Raw genomic sequence first — 20937 nt, 5'->3', positions numbered from 1 at the left:
ATGATCTTAACAACTCTCCTCCCCACCCCTCCCCCAGTATTTCCTACCCAATAACGGTTGAGCCCAGGGATGAGCTCTGTGTAGAACTGAGCGTCTCCGTGTCTCAGGACTGCCGTTCAGAGACTATGGGCTGCACCTTGGCTTAGGGAAACAGAACAGAGCAACTGTAGAACATCGAGTAGAGGTAGCCACTGGCTGCCAGCTGCCCTATTGTGTTTGGCTTGTCTCGATTCAAAAAAATAAAGTCAATGAGTAAATTTAGGATGAAAACTGGATCTATAATTTCTCTTTTAAAAATGGAAGGGGCTGGGAGTGAATAACTCAGCTGGTAAAGTTCTTACTGTGCGCTTGTGCAGAGCTGAGTTGGACCTCCAGCACCCATGCAAAAAGCTGGGCGTGGTCCCAACACTAGAGAAATGGAGACCCGTGAATGCTGGGACTTGCTGACTGGCCAGCCTCGTGTAATCAGTGAGCCCCAGGCTGTAAGGCTCTGTCAGATAACACGAGTTAAATGACACCTGAGAGGCAGCATCCAGGTGGACCTGTGCCCTCCTCGTGATCTGCACATGCCCTGCACCCACAGAAACATGAGTATACGCATTCCCACATGCACCAGCGGGAAACTGGAGGGCATCCGTGGGCCACATCCCCCTGGCTGTCCCAGCCTTCACAGGCAGCACATTTACCATCTTCTCTAGGATGGCCGTTCTCGGTGCAGTGAGTGGGGACAGGTGTGGCTGTGCAACCGGTTCCCTCACCCTGTTCACCAAGAGTGTCCAGTTAGCAGGCCTGCAGAAACTCCAGTTACTCTTAGCACAAGTGTATCAGCCACCATCAGGGAAACAAGCAAGGCCTACCAGAAGACTCCATGCCATGTGTTCTGTGCAGTCTGCTTTGCACAGACTTCCAAGTCCTGCCACACTGTGCATGTACAGGGGGCCAGAATTCTCAGGACAGGACAGAGAATACAGCAGAACAAAACCCTCATCATTACTGAACCAAAGGCAATTTTTTTTCACATAGCACACACACACACATGTACTCACGCACTCCCGTGCACGCGTGCACATATACAAGCACACACACACCACACACATACACGTACTCACGCATGCATGTGCATCCATGTACATATACAAGCATACACACATGCACACACATGCAGAACAGTTATGCTACAAAGACCATTATGGCAAGAGGAGGCCAAGTGCCAGCATTTGGACCAAAGCTGCCTTTTGTCTGTTTACAGAGAGCATCCTAAACCCCCATCATCTCTGTTCAGATCCCCATGATGTGGGGTCTTTGGAAATTGGCATTTCTAGACTCCTCATTAAGATATTTTAGTCTCGGTCATCCCTTGAACTACTTCGGTGGTGTTTTGATTTATTCCTCACCAACATTACGGGTGGGGAGGGAATAGGAAGTAAAGAAAAAGACCAGCTTTAAATTGGCACCAGCCCTAATCTAGGTTGACTGCCATGCGTAGGGATTAGTCACTATTGCTAATGAATATTTAAATCTCCTTTGGCTTTCTTGGCAAAAGAGGGCATCAGAGTTTTCAAAGCCCAGATTTGAATGATTGGCCCATCACAGGCTGGCCTGGGAAGCAAGTAAGCCGGTGCAATAGTTCTCTCTTGCAACGCCAGGTCTTACCTCCACGCTGCCAATGCTTATTCCCGAAGGGCGCCTGATGGCCTTCCCATCCTGGAAATTGTCATCCATCATGAAACCATTGCAGCCTGTCTTCAGCGCAAGCCAGGAAAGTGCCGCCGGTTCAGCTGGTCCAGGGCAAGCTGGGCTAATTCTCTAGAGCACAGGCTGAAAGAAAGCAGAGGAAAGGAAGGGAAAGCGGTTGGGAGATTAGGAAACCAGGGCCCAGGTGACTGCTGGGGCTGATCCTAGAAAGCCACTGAGGCTACCCACAACTGGAATTAAGGACAATGGGTCAACCACTGTGTTGAGGAATGACCTTGACCTCATCACAGACAGTGGAAGGTTGTTTTTCATCACTTGCTTGAATTTCATGACCCATAAATATGCAGTTAGTGCATGGGAAGAGCTGAGCGGAGATCCTGCTGAGGCCGGAGCACTGTGTAGCTAGTCTGGCCTTCGATCATCCTCCCATTGATGTCGGTTGAGAGCAACAAAACCACGGTCCCTTTCCTCGCTGCTCTATTTCTGTCACATTATGCTGGCAACTAGACCATCACATGCCCAGGTAGTCACTGGTCCCGTGGGAAAGAAAGAGCGAGAGGTTGGTAACCAGTGCTAACTAATGTGCTGGAACAAGGTATGGCTATATCTGTATTTTCATAAGCCAGTGGGAAAAGTGGCTTGCATGTCTCAGAAGCATGGCGGGAACTTTTGAGACTGCGTGAGATGTTGCATGATTTGAAACGGCACATTTACAGGCGCGTTAACTTTCGTGTTCTCAGACTGGTCAACCCAAAACGTTTGCCACTCACCTCCTTAAAATGTCAGTTTCCACACTTGGCGGGATGAGGGGCCGTGCTGCCTTCTCTACCGGGCTGCAGAAGGAAGTTCGGCACGATACAGAATGCATGCATCCTTGTGTAAACAAGTGGTTTGCTCAAACAGCACCTTGAGTTTTCTATGTTTCTTGTTATACCACAGAGATCACGTGTTGTTCGTGGCCTTGTAAATAGGAAGCTGATGAAACAGCAATATGATATCATCCTGCATATCTATGAGAACATGCATACATTCACACATGTGCACATGCATGTACCACACACACATATGCACATCCATACATTCACAGACATATAGACACATATAATAGTGTTGTGATTATAATTCTGCATATCTGTAAAGATATACACGTGTTCACGTACACTGAGACAGAGACCCGTTACCTACACCACATACACAGACCCATCACATATGTACGTCACACATAAACACAAGTCCACAGATACACACACCAATACATATGCACAGACATCCAATCATGTTTGCACAGAGATTCCCACATAGATGCATGTACATTTTGTTGTTTACCACTCTGTAGAGAGAATATGCCAGATCAGCCCTGTACCAGTGAGCTGCGTCTCCAGCCACATTTTAATTTTTGGTTTTGATTTTAATTTGAATCATGCTGTTGTTCGTATGTGTAGGGGGTGAATGGTATCGTCTCACTTGATTACAGATGATATCTTTGCTTCATTTGTAAAAGTGTAAGGAAAATGGTGTGCCCCGGGCTAGGGAGCTGGAGGAGCTAGTCTGGGCCCTGATTGTTCTGATGTTCAAGGCCCCATATTTCAAACCTTCACTGCCAGCGCCTAACCAGATTATGGAAAGGAAGCAAGACTTTGAAAGGTCACCCCGTCAGACCTCTGCTGGAAGAGCCACAATGAGCCTAAACCCTGAACAAATGAACGTTTCAAATGCCCAGATTTGGTTGTAAGAATTCACTTCCTGTTTGAGTAACACTCCACAGCTCGCTGCCCTTCCCCCCTTCCCTCCATCAACCGCCATTTGTGGTTACTGTTCTCGAGGGTGCTCACGGCTGCCCCTTCTCTTTTAGCAATCGATCCACTCCTAGCAACCATGACCGGATACAGCGTCTACGGCAAGAGTTCCAGCAAGCCAAACAGGATGAAGAGGTGGAAGACCGGCGCCGCACCTACAGCTTCGAGCAGTCTTGGGTGAGTGTCTGCTTCGTTAGCCCAGCAAAGAGGCTCACAGCTGCCCCCGTAAGAGACGCCCCTGAGCTATGACCTCAGTCTTTTATGAGATAAGACAAGATGGAGCCAAGTCCCTCTGACCTTTAGCATTCTGACCTTTCCCTCATTCCCATCTGGGTTTCATCATTGCTAATTTCATTTTATATCTTGTTCCACCATCTGTCCACTGTGTAATAGGTTCAGATAGTCATACGGCGAGACACGGTCCAAGAATGTCTGCTCCCAACCACGTTTGTTATTAGGCTCACTCAGTGCCTTTTCTATAGAGCAGAGCCAAAGGAGCTTCAGCTCCTGCTCATCTGTGTCTGTGAGACAGAGACGGGTAATTCTTGGCTCTTTATTCTCTAACCCACTTGATATTGCGTTTTGTTCTGTTTTGCTTTATTGAGACAGGGTCTCCTATAGCCCAGGCTAGTCTCAAACTCACATATAATCAAGGATAACCTTGAACTCCCGATCTCCCGCCTCTGCCTCCCAAGGGTGGTACTACACGTGTGCATCCTTATGCCAGCTTTCTCTGGTGCTGGCCATCAAACCCAGGACTTCATGCATGCCAGGCAAGATCTCTACAGGTGTGGCTACCACTCCTGGCTTCTGACTGCTGACGTTGTACCCACATAGTGAACCTCAAGTTCAAGGCCAAGTATCTTCTCCGTGTAGGGTATTTTCACCGAGAGAGCTGAGGATTTTATTGAGGTCTGAATGAAGAAGTGTCTGTGATTTGGACGTTTCCATGTTATCTCTTTAATAGGAGAAAAGACCAGAAAAAAAAAAAAAAAACACAAAACTGTACTTTGGAAACCCAGCTACCAAGGGTCAGAGGTCAAATTACAGTGCACCAGATGCCCATTGAAACAGTGAAACAGACAGCGTGGCCTATGTATTGTTTCCTGTAGTGACAGAGCAGGCAATCACTTGGATGACAAATTGGTTACCTTAGGCAAGGAATGGTTTCCCCAGTTGTGGATCAGAAGTTGACCTTTTCCTTTCTTTTTCTTTCTCATTTGCAAACGGTTGAGGTCTTGCTGAGAATTCTCCCTCTGGCTGGTGGCACAAGTGAGCTTATGGTTACTGTCATTCTGCTCCGCCCTCCCGTCTGCTCTTCCTCCTCCCTCTGTGAGAGCTGCTAACTTCTCCAGAGTGTAACCTCCTCTGGTTCTCACTGTCTCTTCCAAAGCTAGGAATGTCTTTCTTCCCACACGTCTGTTGGTCTTTTAGCGTCCCTGGACTCGGAAGGTATCAGAGCATGGCCTCCCATGATGGAATGGTCCACACTCATCTTATTCCAAAGAACCTCAAGTTCATCTTCAAGCTGTCTGGGAAACGTAGCGCGTATGAGCTGAAATGAGCATTCACAGTACAGCCAGATGCGTTGCGTAGAGTTTCCTGGTCAATGTCTCCGTCTACAGATGTATCACATAGAGAGAATCCTAGCCAACAACCTCATTGACAGAGCTGCCTGTGGCAGAAATGACTGCAGGTAGCCTTAAAATCTCATCTATTTTGGAAACGTTCGCTGTAAACCCTAGCAGTGTGGATGCACCTGCTCACGGGCCTTTGTTCAAGATAGAGTCTGGGTGGGAAAGACCTGGTTTGTGGCACAAAAGGCCTTTAGAGGAGCGCAGGCCCAGAAAATTTCTGAGCTCTAATTGGAGTGCTTTCTCTCCCAGGATGAGGAGGAGGAAAAACAGGTTCTTACCCCCGCCCCGCCCCCATGCAGGTGTAGTCTACACCAAACAGCACACTGCTTTAAACCTTCCCTGAAGTGACACAGGGCAAGTTCCTGAGCAGTAGCTGGGACGCTCATTATTATGGGGTGCTCCAGTCTGGATGGAACCAGCAATTCCTCTACAGGAATTAAATTGCAGGCTGTGCACACAAGAGTTCAGCATGCTGACAGAACCCCTCAGACACCTAGCGTTGCCCACACGGGATGCTCTGACCGAGGCAACTGAGATATGGTATAAAGGAGACTTTAATGGCATTGCTAATTCCTTCCCATCCCCGGTCAGTGGAGACTGAAAGTACTTTAGTCCTTCAAGGAGAAAATTGACCCTGTGCCATGTGAATGTCCTCGTCTTTCCTGGGCTTGCCTTGTTCCTTGCAGGCTTTAAATGAACAGCAAAAATTTACCTTTTCCTCCATCCTCATGGTGTGGGCTTACAGTGGGACTTTCTGTTCTTCCAGGGTATGACCTGGTCTCATCAGGAGCCCAGTGCAAAACAGAGTTATTCTGCATTTCTGGTTGCCTCCCCTAGGCCAGGGGATTTGAGAAAATAAGAGTTTGCTTTTATTGTCAATGTTTTAATCACTTGTGAGGCCTCTGTGGCTGTTGCTTCCTCGTTGCTCCTTGTCCTTGGTTCAGAAGACATCACTTTCATCTAAGCTTCTGGTTGTGACCTCAGCTCACACTGCGAGGATACTGCTTTCCTTGGAAATTTCCCTAGAGAGAGCTGTTTTTCTTTTTTTTTTTTAAGATTTATTTATTTATTATGGGTACAGTAGTCTAAGTATTCTGTCTGCATGTATGCCTACAGCAGAAGGGTGTCAGTTCCTCATGGAGAAAGCCTGCAGCAAAGTAGACCCCTTGCCTGGCACTATAATCATCCCCTAGACAGACTTGCGTAGGCACACGGGCCATGCTACCTGCAGAGGGGGTGTTGGGTGCTGTGAGCTGCTGATGTGAACGGCCTGTTCTGTGGATCTGCACGTCATTCTCAAGGTACCAGGTGCTTCACGAGCACTGACGAGAGAGACAAACACAGTATCGGTGCCAGCGCATGCCTTTCTAAAGATCAGGGGAAATGGGGATTCTGAGGCCTATTCAGACACAGGTTCTTAGTAACACTTAAAGTTTTTAGCATTCCAGTAGTTTGACAGAATGATGGGGCAGAGGCCTGAGACCCCAAAACAGAAAGAGTTGTCTCAGCTCTACCACCCGAAGGTCCCCAGCCTTGTCTGATCCGGGAGGTGAAGAGGGTTCTGGTCTGGTTTGTATTTGGAAGGGAGATTAAGAGAAGTTAGCGTCACCAAGATTAAAGCTGTCAATAAGGGAACTACAGAAGATAATGGCTGCGTTAGCAGAACCACAGTTAATCAGTGAATAATTTACACTCTTTACATGACTTAATTAGATAAAACTTCTTTCTACCTACTACCAGAGCTTTAAACTGTCATTTTAATCAGTTTGGAATCTATATGAGAGTTATGTGTATTCAGCTTCTAAAGAAGGATCCACCATCTTAAAGGGCTATCATTTTTGTCATCATTTTTATCTAAAAAACACATACTGTTATGTTTTACTTTTGCTTTCTGTATGTGCCTTGGACATATGTAAAATTTAGGAAATTTTATTATGCATATTCAGGTAGAAAAAGGAACCTCCAAATGGTCATGTATGTATGTATGTATGTATGTATATATGTATGCATGTATTGTATATACACATATGTGCATATATACATACTTTCACACTATTTTATCTCTTTGAAGTTAAATGACTGCATGTGTTTTAAGTTATAGAATTTGTATATGAATAAACGAACAAATTTATTTCTACCTCTGTAATCTGTAAAAAAAGTTGTAGTATCACCTAGTTCTAAATACTACTGAAACTTTCTATTGTGTCTACACAGTCTTATTCATGAATCTGTTGAATATTTTAGCTATTTTGTTTTGTATTTTTATTAAAAAAAAATGATCAAAGACTAGTTTTAATTAGCCAAGAGAAGAGCCTGCTTGATGCAAATCTGGTGGCGCTCTGAGGCGGCGTTTCTTCTATTTTCTCCCCCACTGGATGAAGTTACTGTTTTTCCAGCCAGCTCAGTCCTGCAGAGGATTCTTTCTAATCATCATAAAGACCAGTACTCTGCAGCTCGCTTACAAAAGCAACAGGCGGATTTTTCTCTTGTGGCTTCTAAGAGATCCCATTGTGCTTAGGGACAGTCGTATACACACCTCTATCTTACGGTGTCTCTTGTCATTCACACCTGGCACTGGGGTCTATTTTTTTTTTTAATTTAAAAGGTCACTTCTTATAACCGATTTCTTTGCACACAACACCTAGCTGATTTTGTAATTTGCATCTAAAGCAGCTGCACTTCCTTGCCCGAATTCCCAGTGTTGTGACATTTTCTGTACAGCTGCTTGTTTTGTGTGTTTCGTACGCAGGTGTGGGGTGGTGTGTGTTGTATGCAGATGGTATGTGTGCACGCACTGTGGAATGTGTCTTCCTCCACCACTCTCTACTGTGTGTTTGGAGACAGTCTTTCCCTGACCCGGGAGCTGCAGATGGGTGCAGATCTGAACTCATGGCTTCATGCATGTGCAACCAGCACTCCGTCCACTCTCCCTGCCCACTTGATTGTTAGAGAACATGGAGGCCTCTGTGGGGTAACATGTTCTCTCTTCCTCATGTCTTTATTCATGTAATTTTTGATTCAGATGCATGACTCTGCTCCTCGGGTGTCATCTGTGCTCTCTATGCTGAGACATGGTCTCTTGTTGGACCTGGAGCTTCCTGCTCTGGCTGGCTGGCCAGTGAGACCCAGGCTTCTCTCTCTCTCTCTCCAGCACCAGGATTACAATTGTACCCACCACACCTGGCTTTTGGCTTTTGTTTGTTGTTGTTGTGGGTTCTGGGTTTGGAACTCATCAGCCGAGTTGTCTCCCAAGCCTGCATTACGGTAAAGTTACTTTGTATTTGGGACTAATGTAAAACTTGCCAGAATGATTTTATGGGCTTGTTACTACGAACTAGTCAGGTATAACAGTCTCCCCTAAGACCTAAGGCCGGTTAGAGTTATCTGTAAAAGATGAAGGTACAGGCATGCCCTTTCGCAGGCTTGGAGAGAGAGAGTGAAATATGGATGGCGAGCCTTAAGCGTCTGTCTGGTTATAGGCACCGCCTGTCTGTCAGCCCCTCAGTCATCCGTATGTGCAGACTGAAGCCCGTCATTCCTGAAGCCCGCGAGGGCTGCAGTGGATCCGAACAACTGACAAGGTTTGAACCGTGTCATAAGGCACACAGTCGAGGAAACAAAAGCCCTTCAACTTATTTCCCCCTCTGTCAGAATCAAATCTTCAGGCCGCTGAGAGAAACAACTTAAAAATCTACCTGCATTTCTGTGAGACCTTGCATTTTCTTTTCACATCTGCACAAGCAGTGTGTCAAAAGACAGCGTGAGCTTAAATCGCTGGTTACCGAGTCTCGTCGCAGAGTGCCAAAGCCTTCCAGACAACCTGACATGTGTAGGAGCTTACAGTGCGTGAAGGGGAAGGAAGCAGGGCACCTTTGGGGCGCAGTGCAAACCATGCACTTCTCGCTTTGTATTTGCCTGCGCAGTGACGCTCCCCAGGGCTCCTTCAGGCTCTCCGCCACCCAGTAGTTCAGGGCGTCCTGACTGTCTTCGTTAGTGTGGAGGATGCTGTGTGCATAAAAGCAGGGGCTCTCTGGGGAAATGCTCTGTCATTCATCCGTCTGTCCGTCTGTGTGTCTACCTACCTATCTACTTGCCTATCTATCCATCTATCTATCTGTCTGTCTGTCTATCCATCTATTTATCTATCTATCTATCATCTATCTATCTATTTCTCTCTATCATTTATCTGATCTATCTCGTGTTGTGTGTGTGTGTGTGCGTGTGCACACACGTGCTCATATATGAAGGCATGTGGACACCAGAAATCAACCTAAGGAGTCAGTCCTTAGAAGTCATCTGTCTCTCCTTTTTCTTTCCCTTTCTTTTTTTTTGTTTTTTTGTTTTCTGTTTGTTTGTTTGCCAAGGTTTCTCACTGAAACTAGAGTTCACCAATTAGACTAGGCTGGCTGTCAGCAGTGAGCCACAGGGCTCCTCCTGACTCTACTTCCCCACCACAATACCCAGGTTTTAGGCAGGTCCTAAGGATCCTAATTTAGGTCCTGTGCTTCCACAGCATGGCGCTTTACCCACTGAGCCACGTCCCAGGCCGCTCAGTGCTCTTCATCCTGAAGCTACATGATGTATTGTTTGAACTGCACATTAGCCTCTGGCACACATCTGTCCCAGCTAGTATGGTGTGAACACCCGCCGGTGCAGACATGGTGTGAACACCCGCCAGTGCAGACTGGGGTACCGCATCTATCCCATCTAGTCTGGCGTGAACACCCGCCAGTGCAGACTGGGGTACCACATCTATCCCAGCTAGTATGGTGTGAGCACCCGCCAGTGCAGACATGGTGTGAACACACGCCAGTGCCGACTGGGGTACCGCAAAGCCCACTCGCCGCCGCATTTCTGTGTTGGGGTATTTTTTGAAACATGTGCTGGCTGAGGACATCTGCCTAGAGACGTTTGTCCTGGACATTGGCTCTTTATTGCCTAGCAGCACAGAAAGTGCTCTCTGACAGACAGAAGCCAACCAGAGGGGCGGGGCTTCAGGAGCAGGACTCACGTTCCTTAACACTCTCCTCTGAATACTAAAGCCATTACTTTACAAAGCCGTTATTGAGTTATGGCCTGCCACTGGCTTCCAGCGCTAAAAGAGAAGTCAGTCAGAGCCTTTTAGCAGATGGTCTTCACCTAGACTGTGACCACTGCAGTGTCACAGGGCACAAGGGACACTGAGATGGATGAGTAACAGGACAGGTATCTTGGGGTGCCCACAGCTGCACAGCAAAGAGACACCCCTGGGGAGTCTGTAGAGGTGTTGACTGTCTTTTGATCTACACAGCCTAGTATATAATTTGATAATTCACTGTGGGTGACAATGCTGGCCAGAGTGTACGGTCAGGTGGAATGAAGATTTTCTCAGGCTGGATTCACGTTGGCCAATTACTGCTTCCTGTGATCAAGGGAGTGAGTTGCTTAAACTGGTACAGTCAATATTCATTAGCTGACAGGTCTTTGCTGTTGGTGAGGGTTCCTGGTCCTCCTTGGCTGGCATCCTTGGGGACAGAAGGCCTATTCTTTATATTTCAAAACTGAGGTGTCCCTTTATAACTGAGGCAGACCCTCCATATTGTGGTCCTTCAGTCACAGGCCCGCGAATGCCTGCCTTTGTGAGTTACGCTAGCAAATTTTTAGTTTGTCTTTGTTGTGGTGGTTAGTTGGTTGGTTTGAGACAGGGTCTCAAGTGGCCCAGACTGGCTTCAAACTCACTATTGAGGGAGACTGTCACCTTCTGATCCCCCTGCCTCTACCTCCAGAGTGCTGGGATCAGAGCTATGTTCTATCATGTGCGTGTTAGGCAGTGCAGGGGATAAAACCAGGCCTCCCTTGCTGGGTGAGCCACGTTACCAGCCCTGGCTTTGGGTCTAATTTCCAATTCTCTGAGCTTCATGTTTGCTGTGTAAGGGATGTCAATTAGCGCCTATGTCAGCATTTACTGAGCCTCGCTTAGAAACACTTGCAAGTTGGCCTCTCCGTTTTAAATGCTGTGCCCAAACCAAAGTCACTGCTTAAGATGACGTGTGTAAAGACCCAGCCGAGCTATGATATGGTTCTTCCTTCAAAGAAACCTGAGCGAGAGGGGAGCTGAGAGGTGGCTCAGTTGGTGTAGCGGTTACCTTCATGCACAAAGCCTTGGGTTCCATACCCAGTGCCATGATAAACCAGCCATGCTGATCCCAGTGTTCAGGAGGTAGAGCAAGGGGGATCAGAAGTCCTAGGTCACTCTTAGCTGCAACACAGTGAATGCAAGCCCAGCCTGGGTTACATACACGCTGTCTCAAAATAGTGAGGTCGAATAACAAGTAAACTTGATGTGGATAAACAAAATCATAGAATATCTGCAGAATGTTTCAGAATCATTTGGTAAGAATCACAAATCGGAGGCTTGACAGCGTAATTCAGGCAGAACCCTCTCCCAGAGTGTGTGGGCATTGGGTTCCATCTCCAGCACTGCGGAAGACCCAGAATTGAAGCGGTATCACTTGAGGCCTGACAAGGCAGGTGTCATTCCCTCACTGACAAGCTGTGCGTCTCTCCCACAGCCCAGCTCTCGGCCGGCATCGCAGAGTGGCCGGCACTCGGTGTCCGTGGAAGTTCAAGTACAACGGCAGCGGCAGGAGGAGCGAGAGAGCTTCCAGCAGGCCCAGCGCCAGTACAGCTCACTGCCAAGGTGAGCCGCCCTCCGAACTGCAGAAACAACCTTCTCCACCTGGACTGGGTTCACCAGGAGTGGGCAGTGCGAACATGCTTGGCTCGGGAGGGCTACCTCTCGTCTTGTGGCAGCCTGACTGAGAGAGCCAGCATCTGTACCTGTAATCCCCAAAACGAAATTTCCCCCTCTCTGAAAAAAAGGGAATACAGTCATGCTTTTGCTTGCCTGGCTCCCAGGGTTCTGGGGTGACCGTTGCTGTGTGCACCCCAGCTCTGTTACTGCAGGAACGAATCCTTTATGCACATCTGTGGACGTGCAGTCACAAACCTTGTTCTAATTGCTCTCTATCTCCACTGTTGCTCTGTGCGAGTGCTAACGTCTCGGGGTGCTTGGCTCATTTACTGACAATCAAACAAGAGAAGCTTAGGTGTTGGGCTCATGAGGGACCTCTGCTCTGGGTGTCTTCTGTGAAAGGTCTAGAACTCTGTCGCATGACTGGCCACACTGAAGTCACCCCCATTTTTCCACCAAAGTCTCCCTCCCAGGAACTAGATAGTTCAGAATAAATGCATTGAAAACCCTGCAGGTTTTCAGCCGCCTCTAGACAAGCCGCATGACAGCCTGTAGGCATTTGCTTTTCTGTCTCAAAAGATGCATGAATTTGAGCAAAGCAGTTTGGGGAAGGTGGTGCTTATCCTGTGCATTGGCTGAGCCACGTAAAAATGAACTTGCTTCACCTTCTGATAAAGGCAAGTCCCTTTATAGTCCAGCGCTCTCTGTGGCCGCCTCGAGGAACCCAACACTCCCAGAGGTCAGCCAAGAGGAGTGTGCAGCAAGTTCCCACCACCGCGCATGGTCGTGATGCGCCCACCAGTTCATTCGGTTGTCTTTTTACATCTGTGAGGCTGTACATCCCTTGGAACACTAACCGCCTCTTGCGGCTACAGAGGGATTAGCCGCTGAAATCATTTAGCCTACGTTGGGTAAGAGGCATGGAGGTTTAAGTCTACACAGAGTTCTTTGGAAATTTCCCATCTTGTTGGTAAACAGCTCCAACAAATGAAGGAACTGAAATGGCTTTCTCAGAGTCTCAGTCAGTCAGTCCTTCCAGAATACTTGAAGTCCAGGCATGCAGGCATCCTCCACTATTCGTGACTGGAGCCCATAGCCACCCCGGGGGTTCTCTCCCGGGATTCAAAGTGTGAAGCCCGCTGTGGTGCTCTGGGAGAGGGGTGTTTGGAAAGGGCCCCTGTGGGAATCTATGGGAATGCACCTAACGAGTCGAAGGCAGCTATCGCTGCCCACTGGCTGTGTGGCTGGCGCTCTATCTCAGAGACAAGCATGATTGTGATGGCTCTACACACCTGCTGTGGTCCCGCCTCCATGGTTACATTGCTGGGCCACAGCACGTCAGACCTGTGTGGGAGAGCACTAGGGGCTGAGTTCTTGTTTATATTGGCAAGATGTTGCCTCCTGTATTTCAAGGGGGTTTAAGACTATCCTTACGAACTGAAGGAGAACTTTAACACAATTCACTTCATAAGGGAGGAACCCAGGCTAAGGAAAAGAGGCAGAAGATGTAGGAATGGAAAAGAGCGTTGAAGAAAGACAAATTGGAGGGCCGCTGGCCCTTAGAAAGTTCCACTGGGGCCCCCTGGACATATTAATTGGCCCATAGTCTTATTACTTATTACTTGTGGAGGGGCCTTCAGTGGGCAACAGCTCTTGGATTCTACCCCCACTTCATCTCTACAAGGAAGGGACTAGCTGATATTACTCTTCCTGCTAAGTATCCTTGGCTCCAAAAGGTGGTACTCATTCTTCTCCACCCTAAATCCAGAAGCTGATATTTGACACCGACTTGCTCTCTAGATTCCACAAGTCACTTGAAGAGAGCCAGGCCCTTTTCTAAGCAGTTTGCATGTAATGTTTCCTTGACTTCTCCCCAGCACCTTACACAGTCAGCTACTACATCCCATCTGGCCGGCGAGGTGGCTCAGGCCTGGAGAACACAACTCCCCCAGACTTCACAATGACCAAGTGACCGTCTGAATCTGTGTTCCTAAGCTGTTTTTCCCTATGCCATGTGCTTAGATGTTTAGTTTTGTGTGTGTGTGTGTATGTGTGTGTGTGTGTTTGTGTTTCCCATACCCCAACCTCAGGATTTGCTTTCTTGAGCTACAAAGCTAACTTGAGCTACAAAGCAGTGCCTCCTCCCACAGCATCTTCTCATCCATCCCTGAGAGGGCTCGGTGCATTTTCACAGATCTGAATGCAGAAAGAAGCTGCGTTTCCGGAGTGACTGCAGTACACCTTTCTATGCAAGGGACACACAGAGTCAGGGAGGAAGGTGGCTCTAGGTATCCGGAGACCAGGAATGAGGAGGTGACCATGTAAAATCCCAGGCTCAGTGTTGACACTCTCATCTGTCACATCTCTGGTCAGATGAGTCTGTGACTTCGTAGATAATCAGTGCTGTAGGCAAAGAAAGCTACTCATCCCGTCTGAGGATTCTGCGGTGGCTCCCATGAGGAAAGCCAGATGGGTGTCACCGTTCTTTTCGGTGGCTCCCAGAGCCTGTGGTGGCATTGAGGATTTAATTCTCTCTTCATCTGCAGTGTCTCCCCAGCTCCAGCTCCAGCCATGTGGAAAATGGGCAGGTTCTACCCTAGACCATATTGCAAGCATTCCAGAACATTCAAATGCCAATCGTTCTGTTCCTTTGGGAGGCACGGTGGCATCTCACGGTGCCCTCGTGAATGTGCAGTGTTGTGTGTGCTGATACAAGAGGCTGAGCCTCACCTCTCGCCACCAACGATTTTCTTGCTGATAAATGGAGCAATAAGACATTTTCTTTATGAGTGTCATCTCTCCTCCCTCTCCCATTTTCAAGGGGAAAAATAGGGCACGTCTTCCTTCCTGGCACACAATTGTTACGCTTTATCAAAGGCAATCTTATTGCAAATTCATAGAAGTATCCAGCGCCTTGATAGTAAATTAAAGATGTCTCAGAATCATGTTTTCTGGAAACTGTAGCAAATCTCTTGCAGAAGTGGTAGTATGTGAAGTTTCTGTGTGGCTTGGGTTTGTCTCCCTATGCTGGGGTGATAGGAAATGGGTTATCTAGTGAAGCGCCTGGTCTTTGGTGAAGGAAACCTGTGAGGTGGGATAGTGTTTCCAGATAGAAAGTTGTGCACAACCTGTGACAGCCACTGACACACAGGACCCCAGAGAGCCAAGCTGAAGAAGGAGCTGCCTGTTGCATTATTTGCTGTGTTTTGTGGCTTTTGTGGCTGATCTGTTGTCGTTCTGAGACTGTCTCCTGCCTCCCAGGCTAGTCTCAAACTCACTGTGTAGCTAGGGAGGACCTTGGACTTCCCATCCTCCTGCCTCTACTTCCCTAGTGCTGGAATAATAGTCAATGTACTCACAATACTTTGTGTATGTGGTGCTGGGGATGCAACCCAGTCCTCCTGCATGCTAGGCTAGTGCAGCTGAGCCCACCCTAGCCCTCAGACGGCTGTACTTCCTTCTCACCTGAGCTCATACTGTAATCCATCACTGGGGTTGTTTCGACTTGAACAGTAACACTAAAGTGAGCAGCACTTATCACGCAGCTAGGTGCTGCCTGACCTCTAACACTTACACACTTGCATCTGTGCCCACACTACAGGGGAGATGGTCACCCTGAGCAAGAGGGCACCTCACGCTAGGAGAAGCACCTGTGTCTCAATAGCTGCTGAATCTGCTTCTGTCTTTTGTTCTGTCTGCGCTGGCCAGTTAACTGAAACTGAGGACTCGCTGAGGGCAGTCATTGTTTGTGGTGTGTTTGCACGCTCAGTGCAGGCGTATGTGTGACGGTGCACATGAGCGTGTGTGTGAGTACATGAAGGCCAGAGCACACCCTCTGGTCTCATTGCTCAGGAAGCCCCATGGATCTCTTCTCTCCTCTCCCTAGTGCTGGAATTACAAATGTGTGCTACCCCACTCAGCTTTCTACATGGGTACTGTGGATTGAGCTCAGATCCTCAAGCTTGGGCCTCGAGCAATGTCAATTTTGATATCTCCAGCCCCACCATGGTACCTGGTGAATGACCAGGTCATGGTGATAGCTGCTAAAGCCTGGAGATTCCTCTCTCTCTCTCTCTCTCTCTCTCTCTCACTCTCACGCCTGACCAACTTCTTTGCTTTATTGCTAGGCAAAGCAGGAAGAATGCCAGCTCTATATCACAGGACTCCTGGGAGCAGAACTATGCCCCTGGCGAAGGCTTCCAGAGTGCCAAGGAGAACCCCAGGTACTCCAGCTACCAGGGCTCCAGGAACGGCTATCTAGGAGGGCATGGCTTCAATGCCAGGGTCATGCTGGAGACCCAGGAGCTCCTCCGCCAGGAGCAGAGGCGCAAAGAGCAGCAGCTAAAGAAGCAGCCCCCCGCTGATGGAGTCAGGGGGCCCTTCCGGCAAGATGTGCCTCCGTCTCCATCTCAAGTGGCCAGGCTAAACAGACTGCAGACCCCCGAGAAAGGGCGGCCCTTCTACTCCTGAGCCCCAATGAAGATGGCAGCGCGTCACGTCATGCAATAAAGGACATTTTCCTCAGAAGACTTGCGTTCTCGGAGTGTGAAAACCCTCCAGTGGTACTACAGAACACTTCTGTCGCTGGTATCAGTGCCTTTAAGCAGCTCGAGCAAAGAAACAGAAGGCCTTAATGTCTTTGCCACTGTGTCTCAGTGTCTCTCTCATGGAAGGATGCCCCCTCCTAACAATTCCAAGTCCAAGGCACCGCCCACCTGCTTCTCCGCAGTACCGGAAGCTTCATCTCCATGCCGTGTATGAGATGCCTATGGCTTGGGTGTCACAGCTTCACCTTGGAGAGTGACCCTGAGGCTGCAGGTGCTGCTGAGCCCTTTCTCCCTGGACTCTCCGCTAGGGTGGCATCTCAGCCTCTGGTAGATGACAGGGAGGATGGCATGCACCCGGGACAAGGACGCTCCAGGACCTGGCATCAGGGTTGTCCCTGTTCGGGGACTCAGTCCACGTTTCCTTTTCTGTCCTTGGAGAACAAAGGCTCGGGGCGGCAGTGAAGAAGCTAAACCATGAGTCAGTGCCATTTGGCTGTCGGGGGGGTTCTTTCCAACTGCCTTATAACTACCTTCACTACCCATGTCACAACGATTCTAGTCTGTGTTTATGAATACACTTGTTCAGTCACCTTCATGACGCTTGGGAACAAGGGGCAGGGGACCCTGCGGAGGGAGGTGGGACCTGCCGGAGGAGCTCTGACCGAGCTATCCTGTCCTTGTTTTACTTTATTTGCCTTGCAATAGGTTGGCCAGGAAGACACAGAGTGGGTAGGACAAGGAAAAACCAGCTTTGGGTTCTGAAAAGGAATCTCAGTACAGTGTTTGAGACTGGAGTCAGTATTTGTCTCCTGTAGCCATGTGATGCGTCCCTTCCCGGCGAGACCACATGACTAAGTCATTCTGCCGCGAAGCATAAAACAAATAAAAGGAAAGCCATCCCACTTGAGAACACTCTGACGTCCCAGAAGAGCGCTCGGAGTCACATTTCCGTGCATGCCTGTGTCACGAGGCCCTTGATACTCCCGCCGTTCATCTGTCGGTCTGAACATCATGTATTGTAAACCAGGGCTGGGTTGCTAAAGTGCCTGCAATTCTCGATGTGAAAAAAAAAATCTTGAGAAAAAAAGCTCAGAGTACCATGTATTAACAAAAAAAGAAAGAAAGGAAAAAAAGACATGTATTGATACGCCTATTTTTTTTTACTGGCACATTGTATTTTTTGTGTGGACTTGTTTTTAGGAAATACGCAAAGTGTCCACAGCCCGCTGTCTCTTTGCATCTGTGTGTAATGGCTTTATCTGTTAATGACTCGCCGTGGTGTTTAAGTGGTGTTTCCCATGTAAGTAAGCGTGGTGACCTTGGACGGCGGTGGCTTTCTCACAGCCCCCTTAGGCTGTGAGGAACAGCTGTCCCTGTACATATAAGACTTCTAATAAAAGGCATATTTCTTCCTGTTCTCTGAGTGTCTCTAGTTTTCCCGTCTAATCTCTCCTAACTGCTTTTTGAAAGTATATTAACAGATGTCTTTTTTTTTCATATTTAGTGAAAGTGGAAAGTTTCTTCCTATCTCTGCAAACACAGGATCGAGTGGGGGAGCATTTGACCACCCAAGGAGAGGGAATGGGGAATAGGAAAGACTGCAACCCCATTTTCTTTCTGTCATTTAAATTTTTTATGCTTTTTTATTCAATTAAAATTTATTATATCTTTTCCTCCCTTCTTCCTCCACTCCCTTTCAAATTCATGGCCTCTTGTTTTTTATCATTGTCGCCTGTATATGTGTATATGCATAATAATGTATAAATGGAGCCATTTATTAATGAGGATCATGGGAGGCCTGGAGACCCCAAAGGAGCCCCTGGGAGGTGTGGCCCGAAGGACTTAAATAAAGGGAGGGTCATGCAGGACACCACATATGTCCATGGCTGCCTTCGGTGGTCGTGGCCAAAGACTCTTACTGAGATGAAATAGACAGTGACAGGTGAGCACGCCTACCTATGGGTGATTACTGACTCCCACCGCCATCCCCATCCCACGGGCAGTAACCAACACCCACTCCTGCAGGTTGTGACTGAGTCCCCTCTATGGACGATGGTTTTTGCCCGCCCTCCATGCATCTCTACAAGAGGGCTTCTGATAAGTGACCAGGAGGTGGCCTCAGTGCCCTAACCCTATGGCCTTCCAGCCAGCTCCCCCTATGCCTGGGACTTCACTCGAAAGTGCACCTGTTAGCTACACTGTTGCAGGCACAGGTCCACAGTGAAGACACCTGGGATTCAGTTTGTGCATTTTAATATGCTTCTGCCTCATTCTGCGAGTCCTCAGAACTGCACACACACACGCACACACACATATGCACACACACACACAAATGCACACGCACACATACATGGTACACACGCACAGTCAAAGGCAGCCTATGACTAAGCAGGTATGGCATGATCCCACCTTGGCTTATCGTCACAGGAAATCCCATTCCTTAGAAAGCATAATGTACCCAAAATTCAAATATCTGTTGGACACTCCTTCTTTCTATTTTCTCCCCCCCGCTCTTTGAACGAAGATTGCTCCAGCGGTGACACATGAAGTAAGGAGATAATCTTCTTTCCACTGCAGAGACGGGCTAGCATCTTAATACGGCAGCTAATGAGAGTGTCCCAGGTCAGAGAGTGCGCGTGCGGGAGGGGTGGCTCTGGTGGAAAATCACCTTAGGTTCTGAGGAATGACTGGATCAACAGCTGAACTATAGAGGCTTTAAGGCCATGTGAGGGTGAAGGGTGATCTGATCATAAACATTCTTTCTCTCTTTTTAAAAGCAAAGGGCTGCTAGCCTTGACGTTCTGGGCAAAAGTAGAGGCTGGTGCCCACCATACAGAGGACTAGATGGATTCTTGTCACCAGTTACCTTTCCATCACACACACACACACACATTATATAACACACATCACACCACCCAGCATACAGACCACACATACACATCACACAGTTGAGACAATGTAGGAATCTATAGGTGATCATAGTCCCTAAATTCAATTTCTTTTTTTCCTCCGATGGTGCTGAGTACGGAACCAAAGGAGTCCCTGGAAGCCAGAAGAGGGTGTGGGATCCTCTGGAACTGGAGTTTGGGGCACTGATGAACTGCCATGTGGGTGCTAGGAAACACACCTTAATCATCTGGCTAAAAGCTCTTACTTCCTGGTGTCCGCTACTTTCTCCACTCTGTGGCTGGGGCAGGGTTTGAAATTGCCAGTCTCCTGCTTCAGCTGGGACGACAGGTTTGCCTTCCTAGGCCTGGCAAATGTGGTTTCTTTACATTACACCCTATACTAGTGAATTTCACTGTTGCAGGTCTCTTATGATGTCTGTAAGCTTTGCCAAAGAATTATTCTGTCATACCGCTACCCTCCCCGTGTCTGTCTGTCTGTCTGTCTCTGTGAGTGTGAGAGAGAGACAGAGACAGAGAGACAGAGAGAAAAAGACAGAGACAGAAACAGACAGACAGAGAGACAGACAAAGAGACTGATTTCAGCTCTAAATAATCTCTTTTTATCTTCTTTGCTTCTTGGCTTTTCAGAGCAAGCTCTCTGTCAGCTGATGCCCAGGGTCAGGGGCACTGGAGGGCAGTGCAGGAACAAAGCCCACTGCCCCACACAGAGCTGTGGGGAATTGTTCTTCAGCCTCCTCTTCTGCTCCTAGGATCAATTAAATGTGTGAAAAACACCCTTTTCCTGAATGGCTCAGTGAAGTGCTGGCTCATCTCACACCTTCGCTGGCTTCCAAAAGCCTTTTACAGCTTGGTCCCCGTGGAGCTATGGGTGTCTCCTCCTGAGCCATTCTGCATGGAGTCACCAGCCTCCTGGAGCATGCTGAGACTTCTAGCAAGGGTTTTATGAGGTAAATATTTTAAGTACAACTTTGAAGGTTTTGCTGTTTAAACAGTCTAGCCTGGCTCAGGGCCCAGTGAACTCCTTGCTAGGAGTGGGGAAGAGACATATAGTATCACTTGCAAATGACAAGGAAGTAAACAACCGACTATCTGAACCAACCCTGACCTTGGCTAGTGGCCTGGTTTTAGGATTCAACTCCTGTGGGATTTGCTTTCGTTGAGACCCAATGGCAGCAGTGCCAGCGGTGGCGGTGGCGGCTCACTTCTCTCATGATTCAGTGCAAACCCTAACTTCAATCCACCCTGGTGCTGCAAAGGTTTCATCAAAAACAAAGACCTGGAGCTAGCCTGATGGGTGATCGCAGCCACTCCTCAAGCTGGAGGATCACAGTTTGAAGGCCTGCCTGGACTCATGAAGAGAGGATAAGATAATAGAGTATTTTCCTTAATTTGTCTAATGTAAATGGACTAAATATTGTAACTGTAATTGTTGCTTGATACCTTTTTGTTACATGTAATTTTACTATGTTAATGTTCAAACTTTCTTTTTCTTTTAGACAGAAAAGGAAAGGTAATGTGGGATTCCCCTCCATATACTGTGAATATATTTTATTACCATTGATTAATAAAAGAGCCACATGGGTCTATGGCAGGGCAGAATAAAACCAGGCAGGAAATCCA

The 20937-nt window shown here is 48.0% G+C and overlaps 1 protein-coding gene across 12 annotated transcripts in view; it reads left to right on the top strand.

Annotated features, from left to right (window-relative positions):
- The window catches only part of Pard3 (par-3 family cell polarity regulator), a 482565-nt gene extending 464742 nt beyond the window's left edge, over nucleotides 1–17823 (top strand). For all 12 annotated transcript variants that reach the window (XM_050147184.1, XM_050147175.1, XM_050147180.1 and 9 more), the window contains 3 exons: nucleotides 3548–3668; nucleotides 11680–11807; nucleotides 15989–17823. In XM_050147184.1, coding sequence (XP_050003141.1) covers nucleotides 3548–3668; nucleotides 11680–11807; nucleotides 15989–16331 — 592 coding nt within the window. In that variant the 3' untranslated portion in view covers nucleotides 16332–17823. The remainder of the gene's footprint in view (nucleotides 1–3547; nucleotides 3669–11679; nucleotides 11808–15988) is intronic.
- Nucleotides 17824–20937: the final 3114 nt, after the last annotated feature.

The sequence above is a fragment of the Alexandromys fortis genome, unplaced genomic scaffold (genome assembly GCF_014885135.2).
Source record: "Alexandromys fortis isolate MF-2015 unplaced genomic scaffold, M_Fortis_MF-2015_v1.1 scaffold_12, whole genome shotgun sequence".
Classification (NCBI taxonomy): Eukaryota; Metazoa; Chordata; class Mammalia; order Rodentia; family Cricetidae; genus Alexandromys; species Alexandromys fortis.
This window is presented reverse-complemented; position numbering and strand designations above follow the sequence as displayed.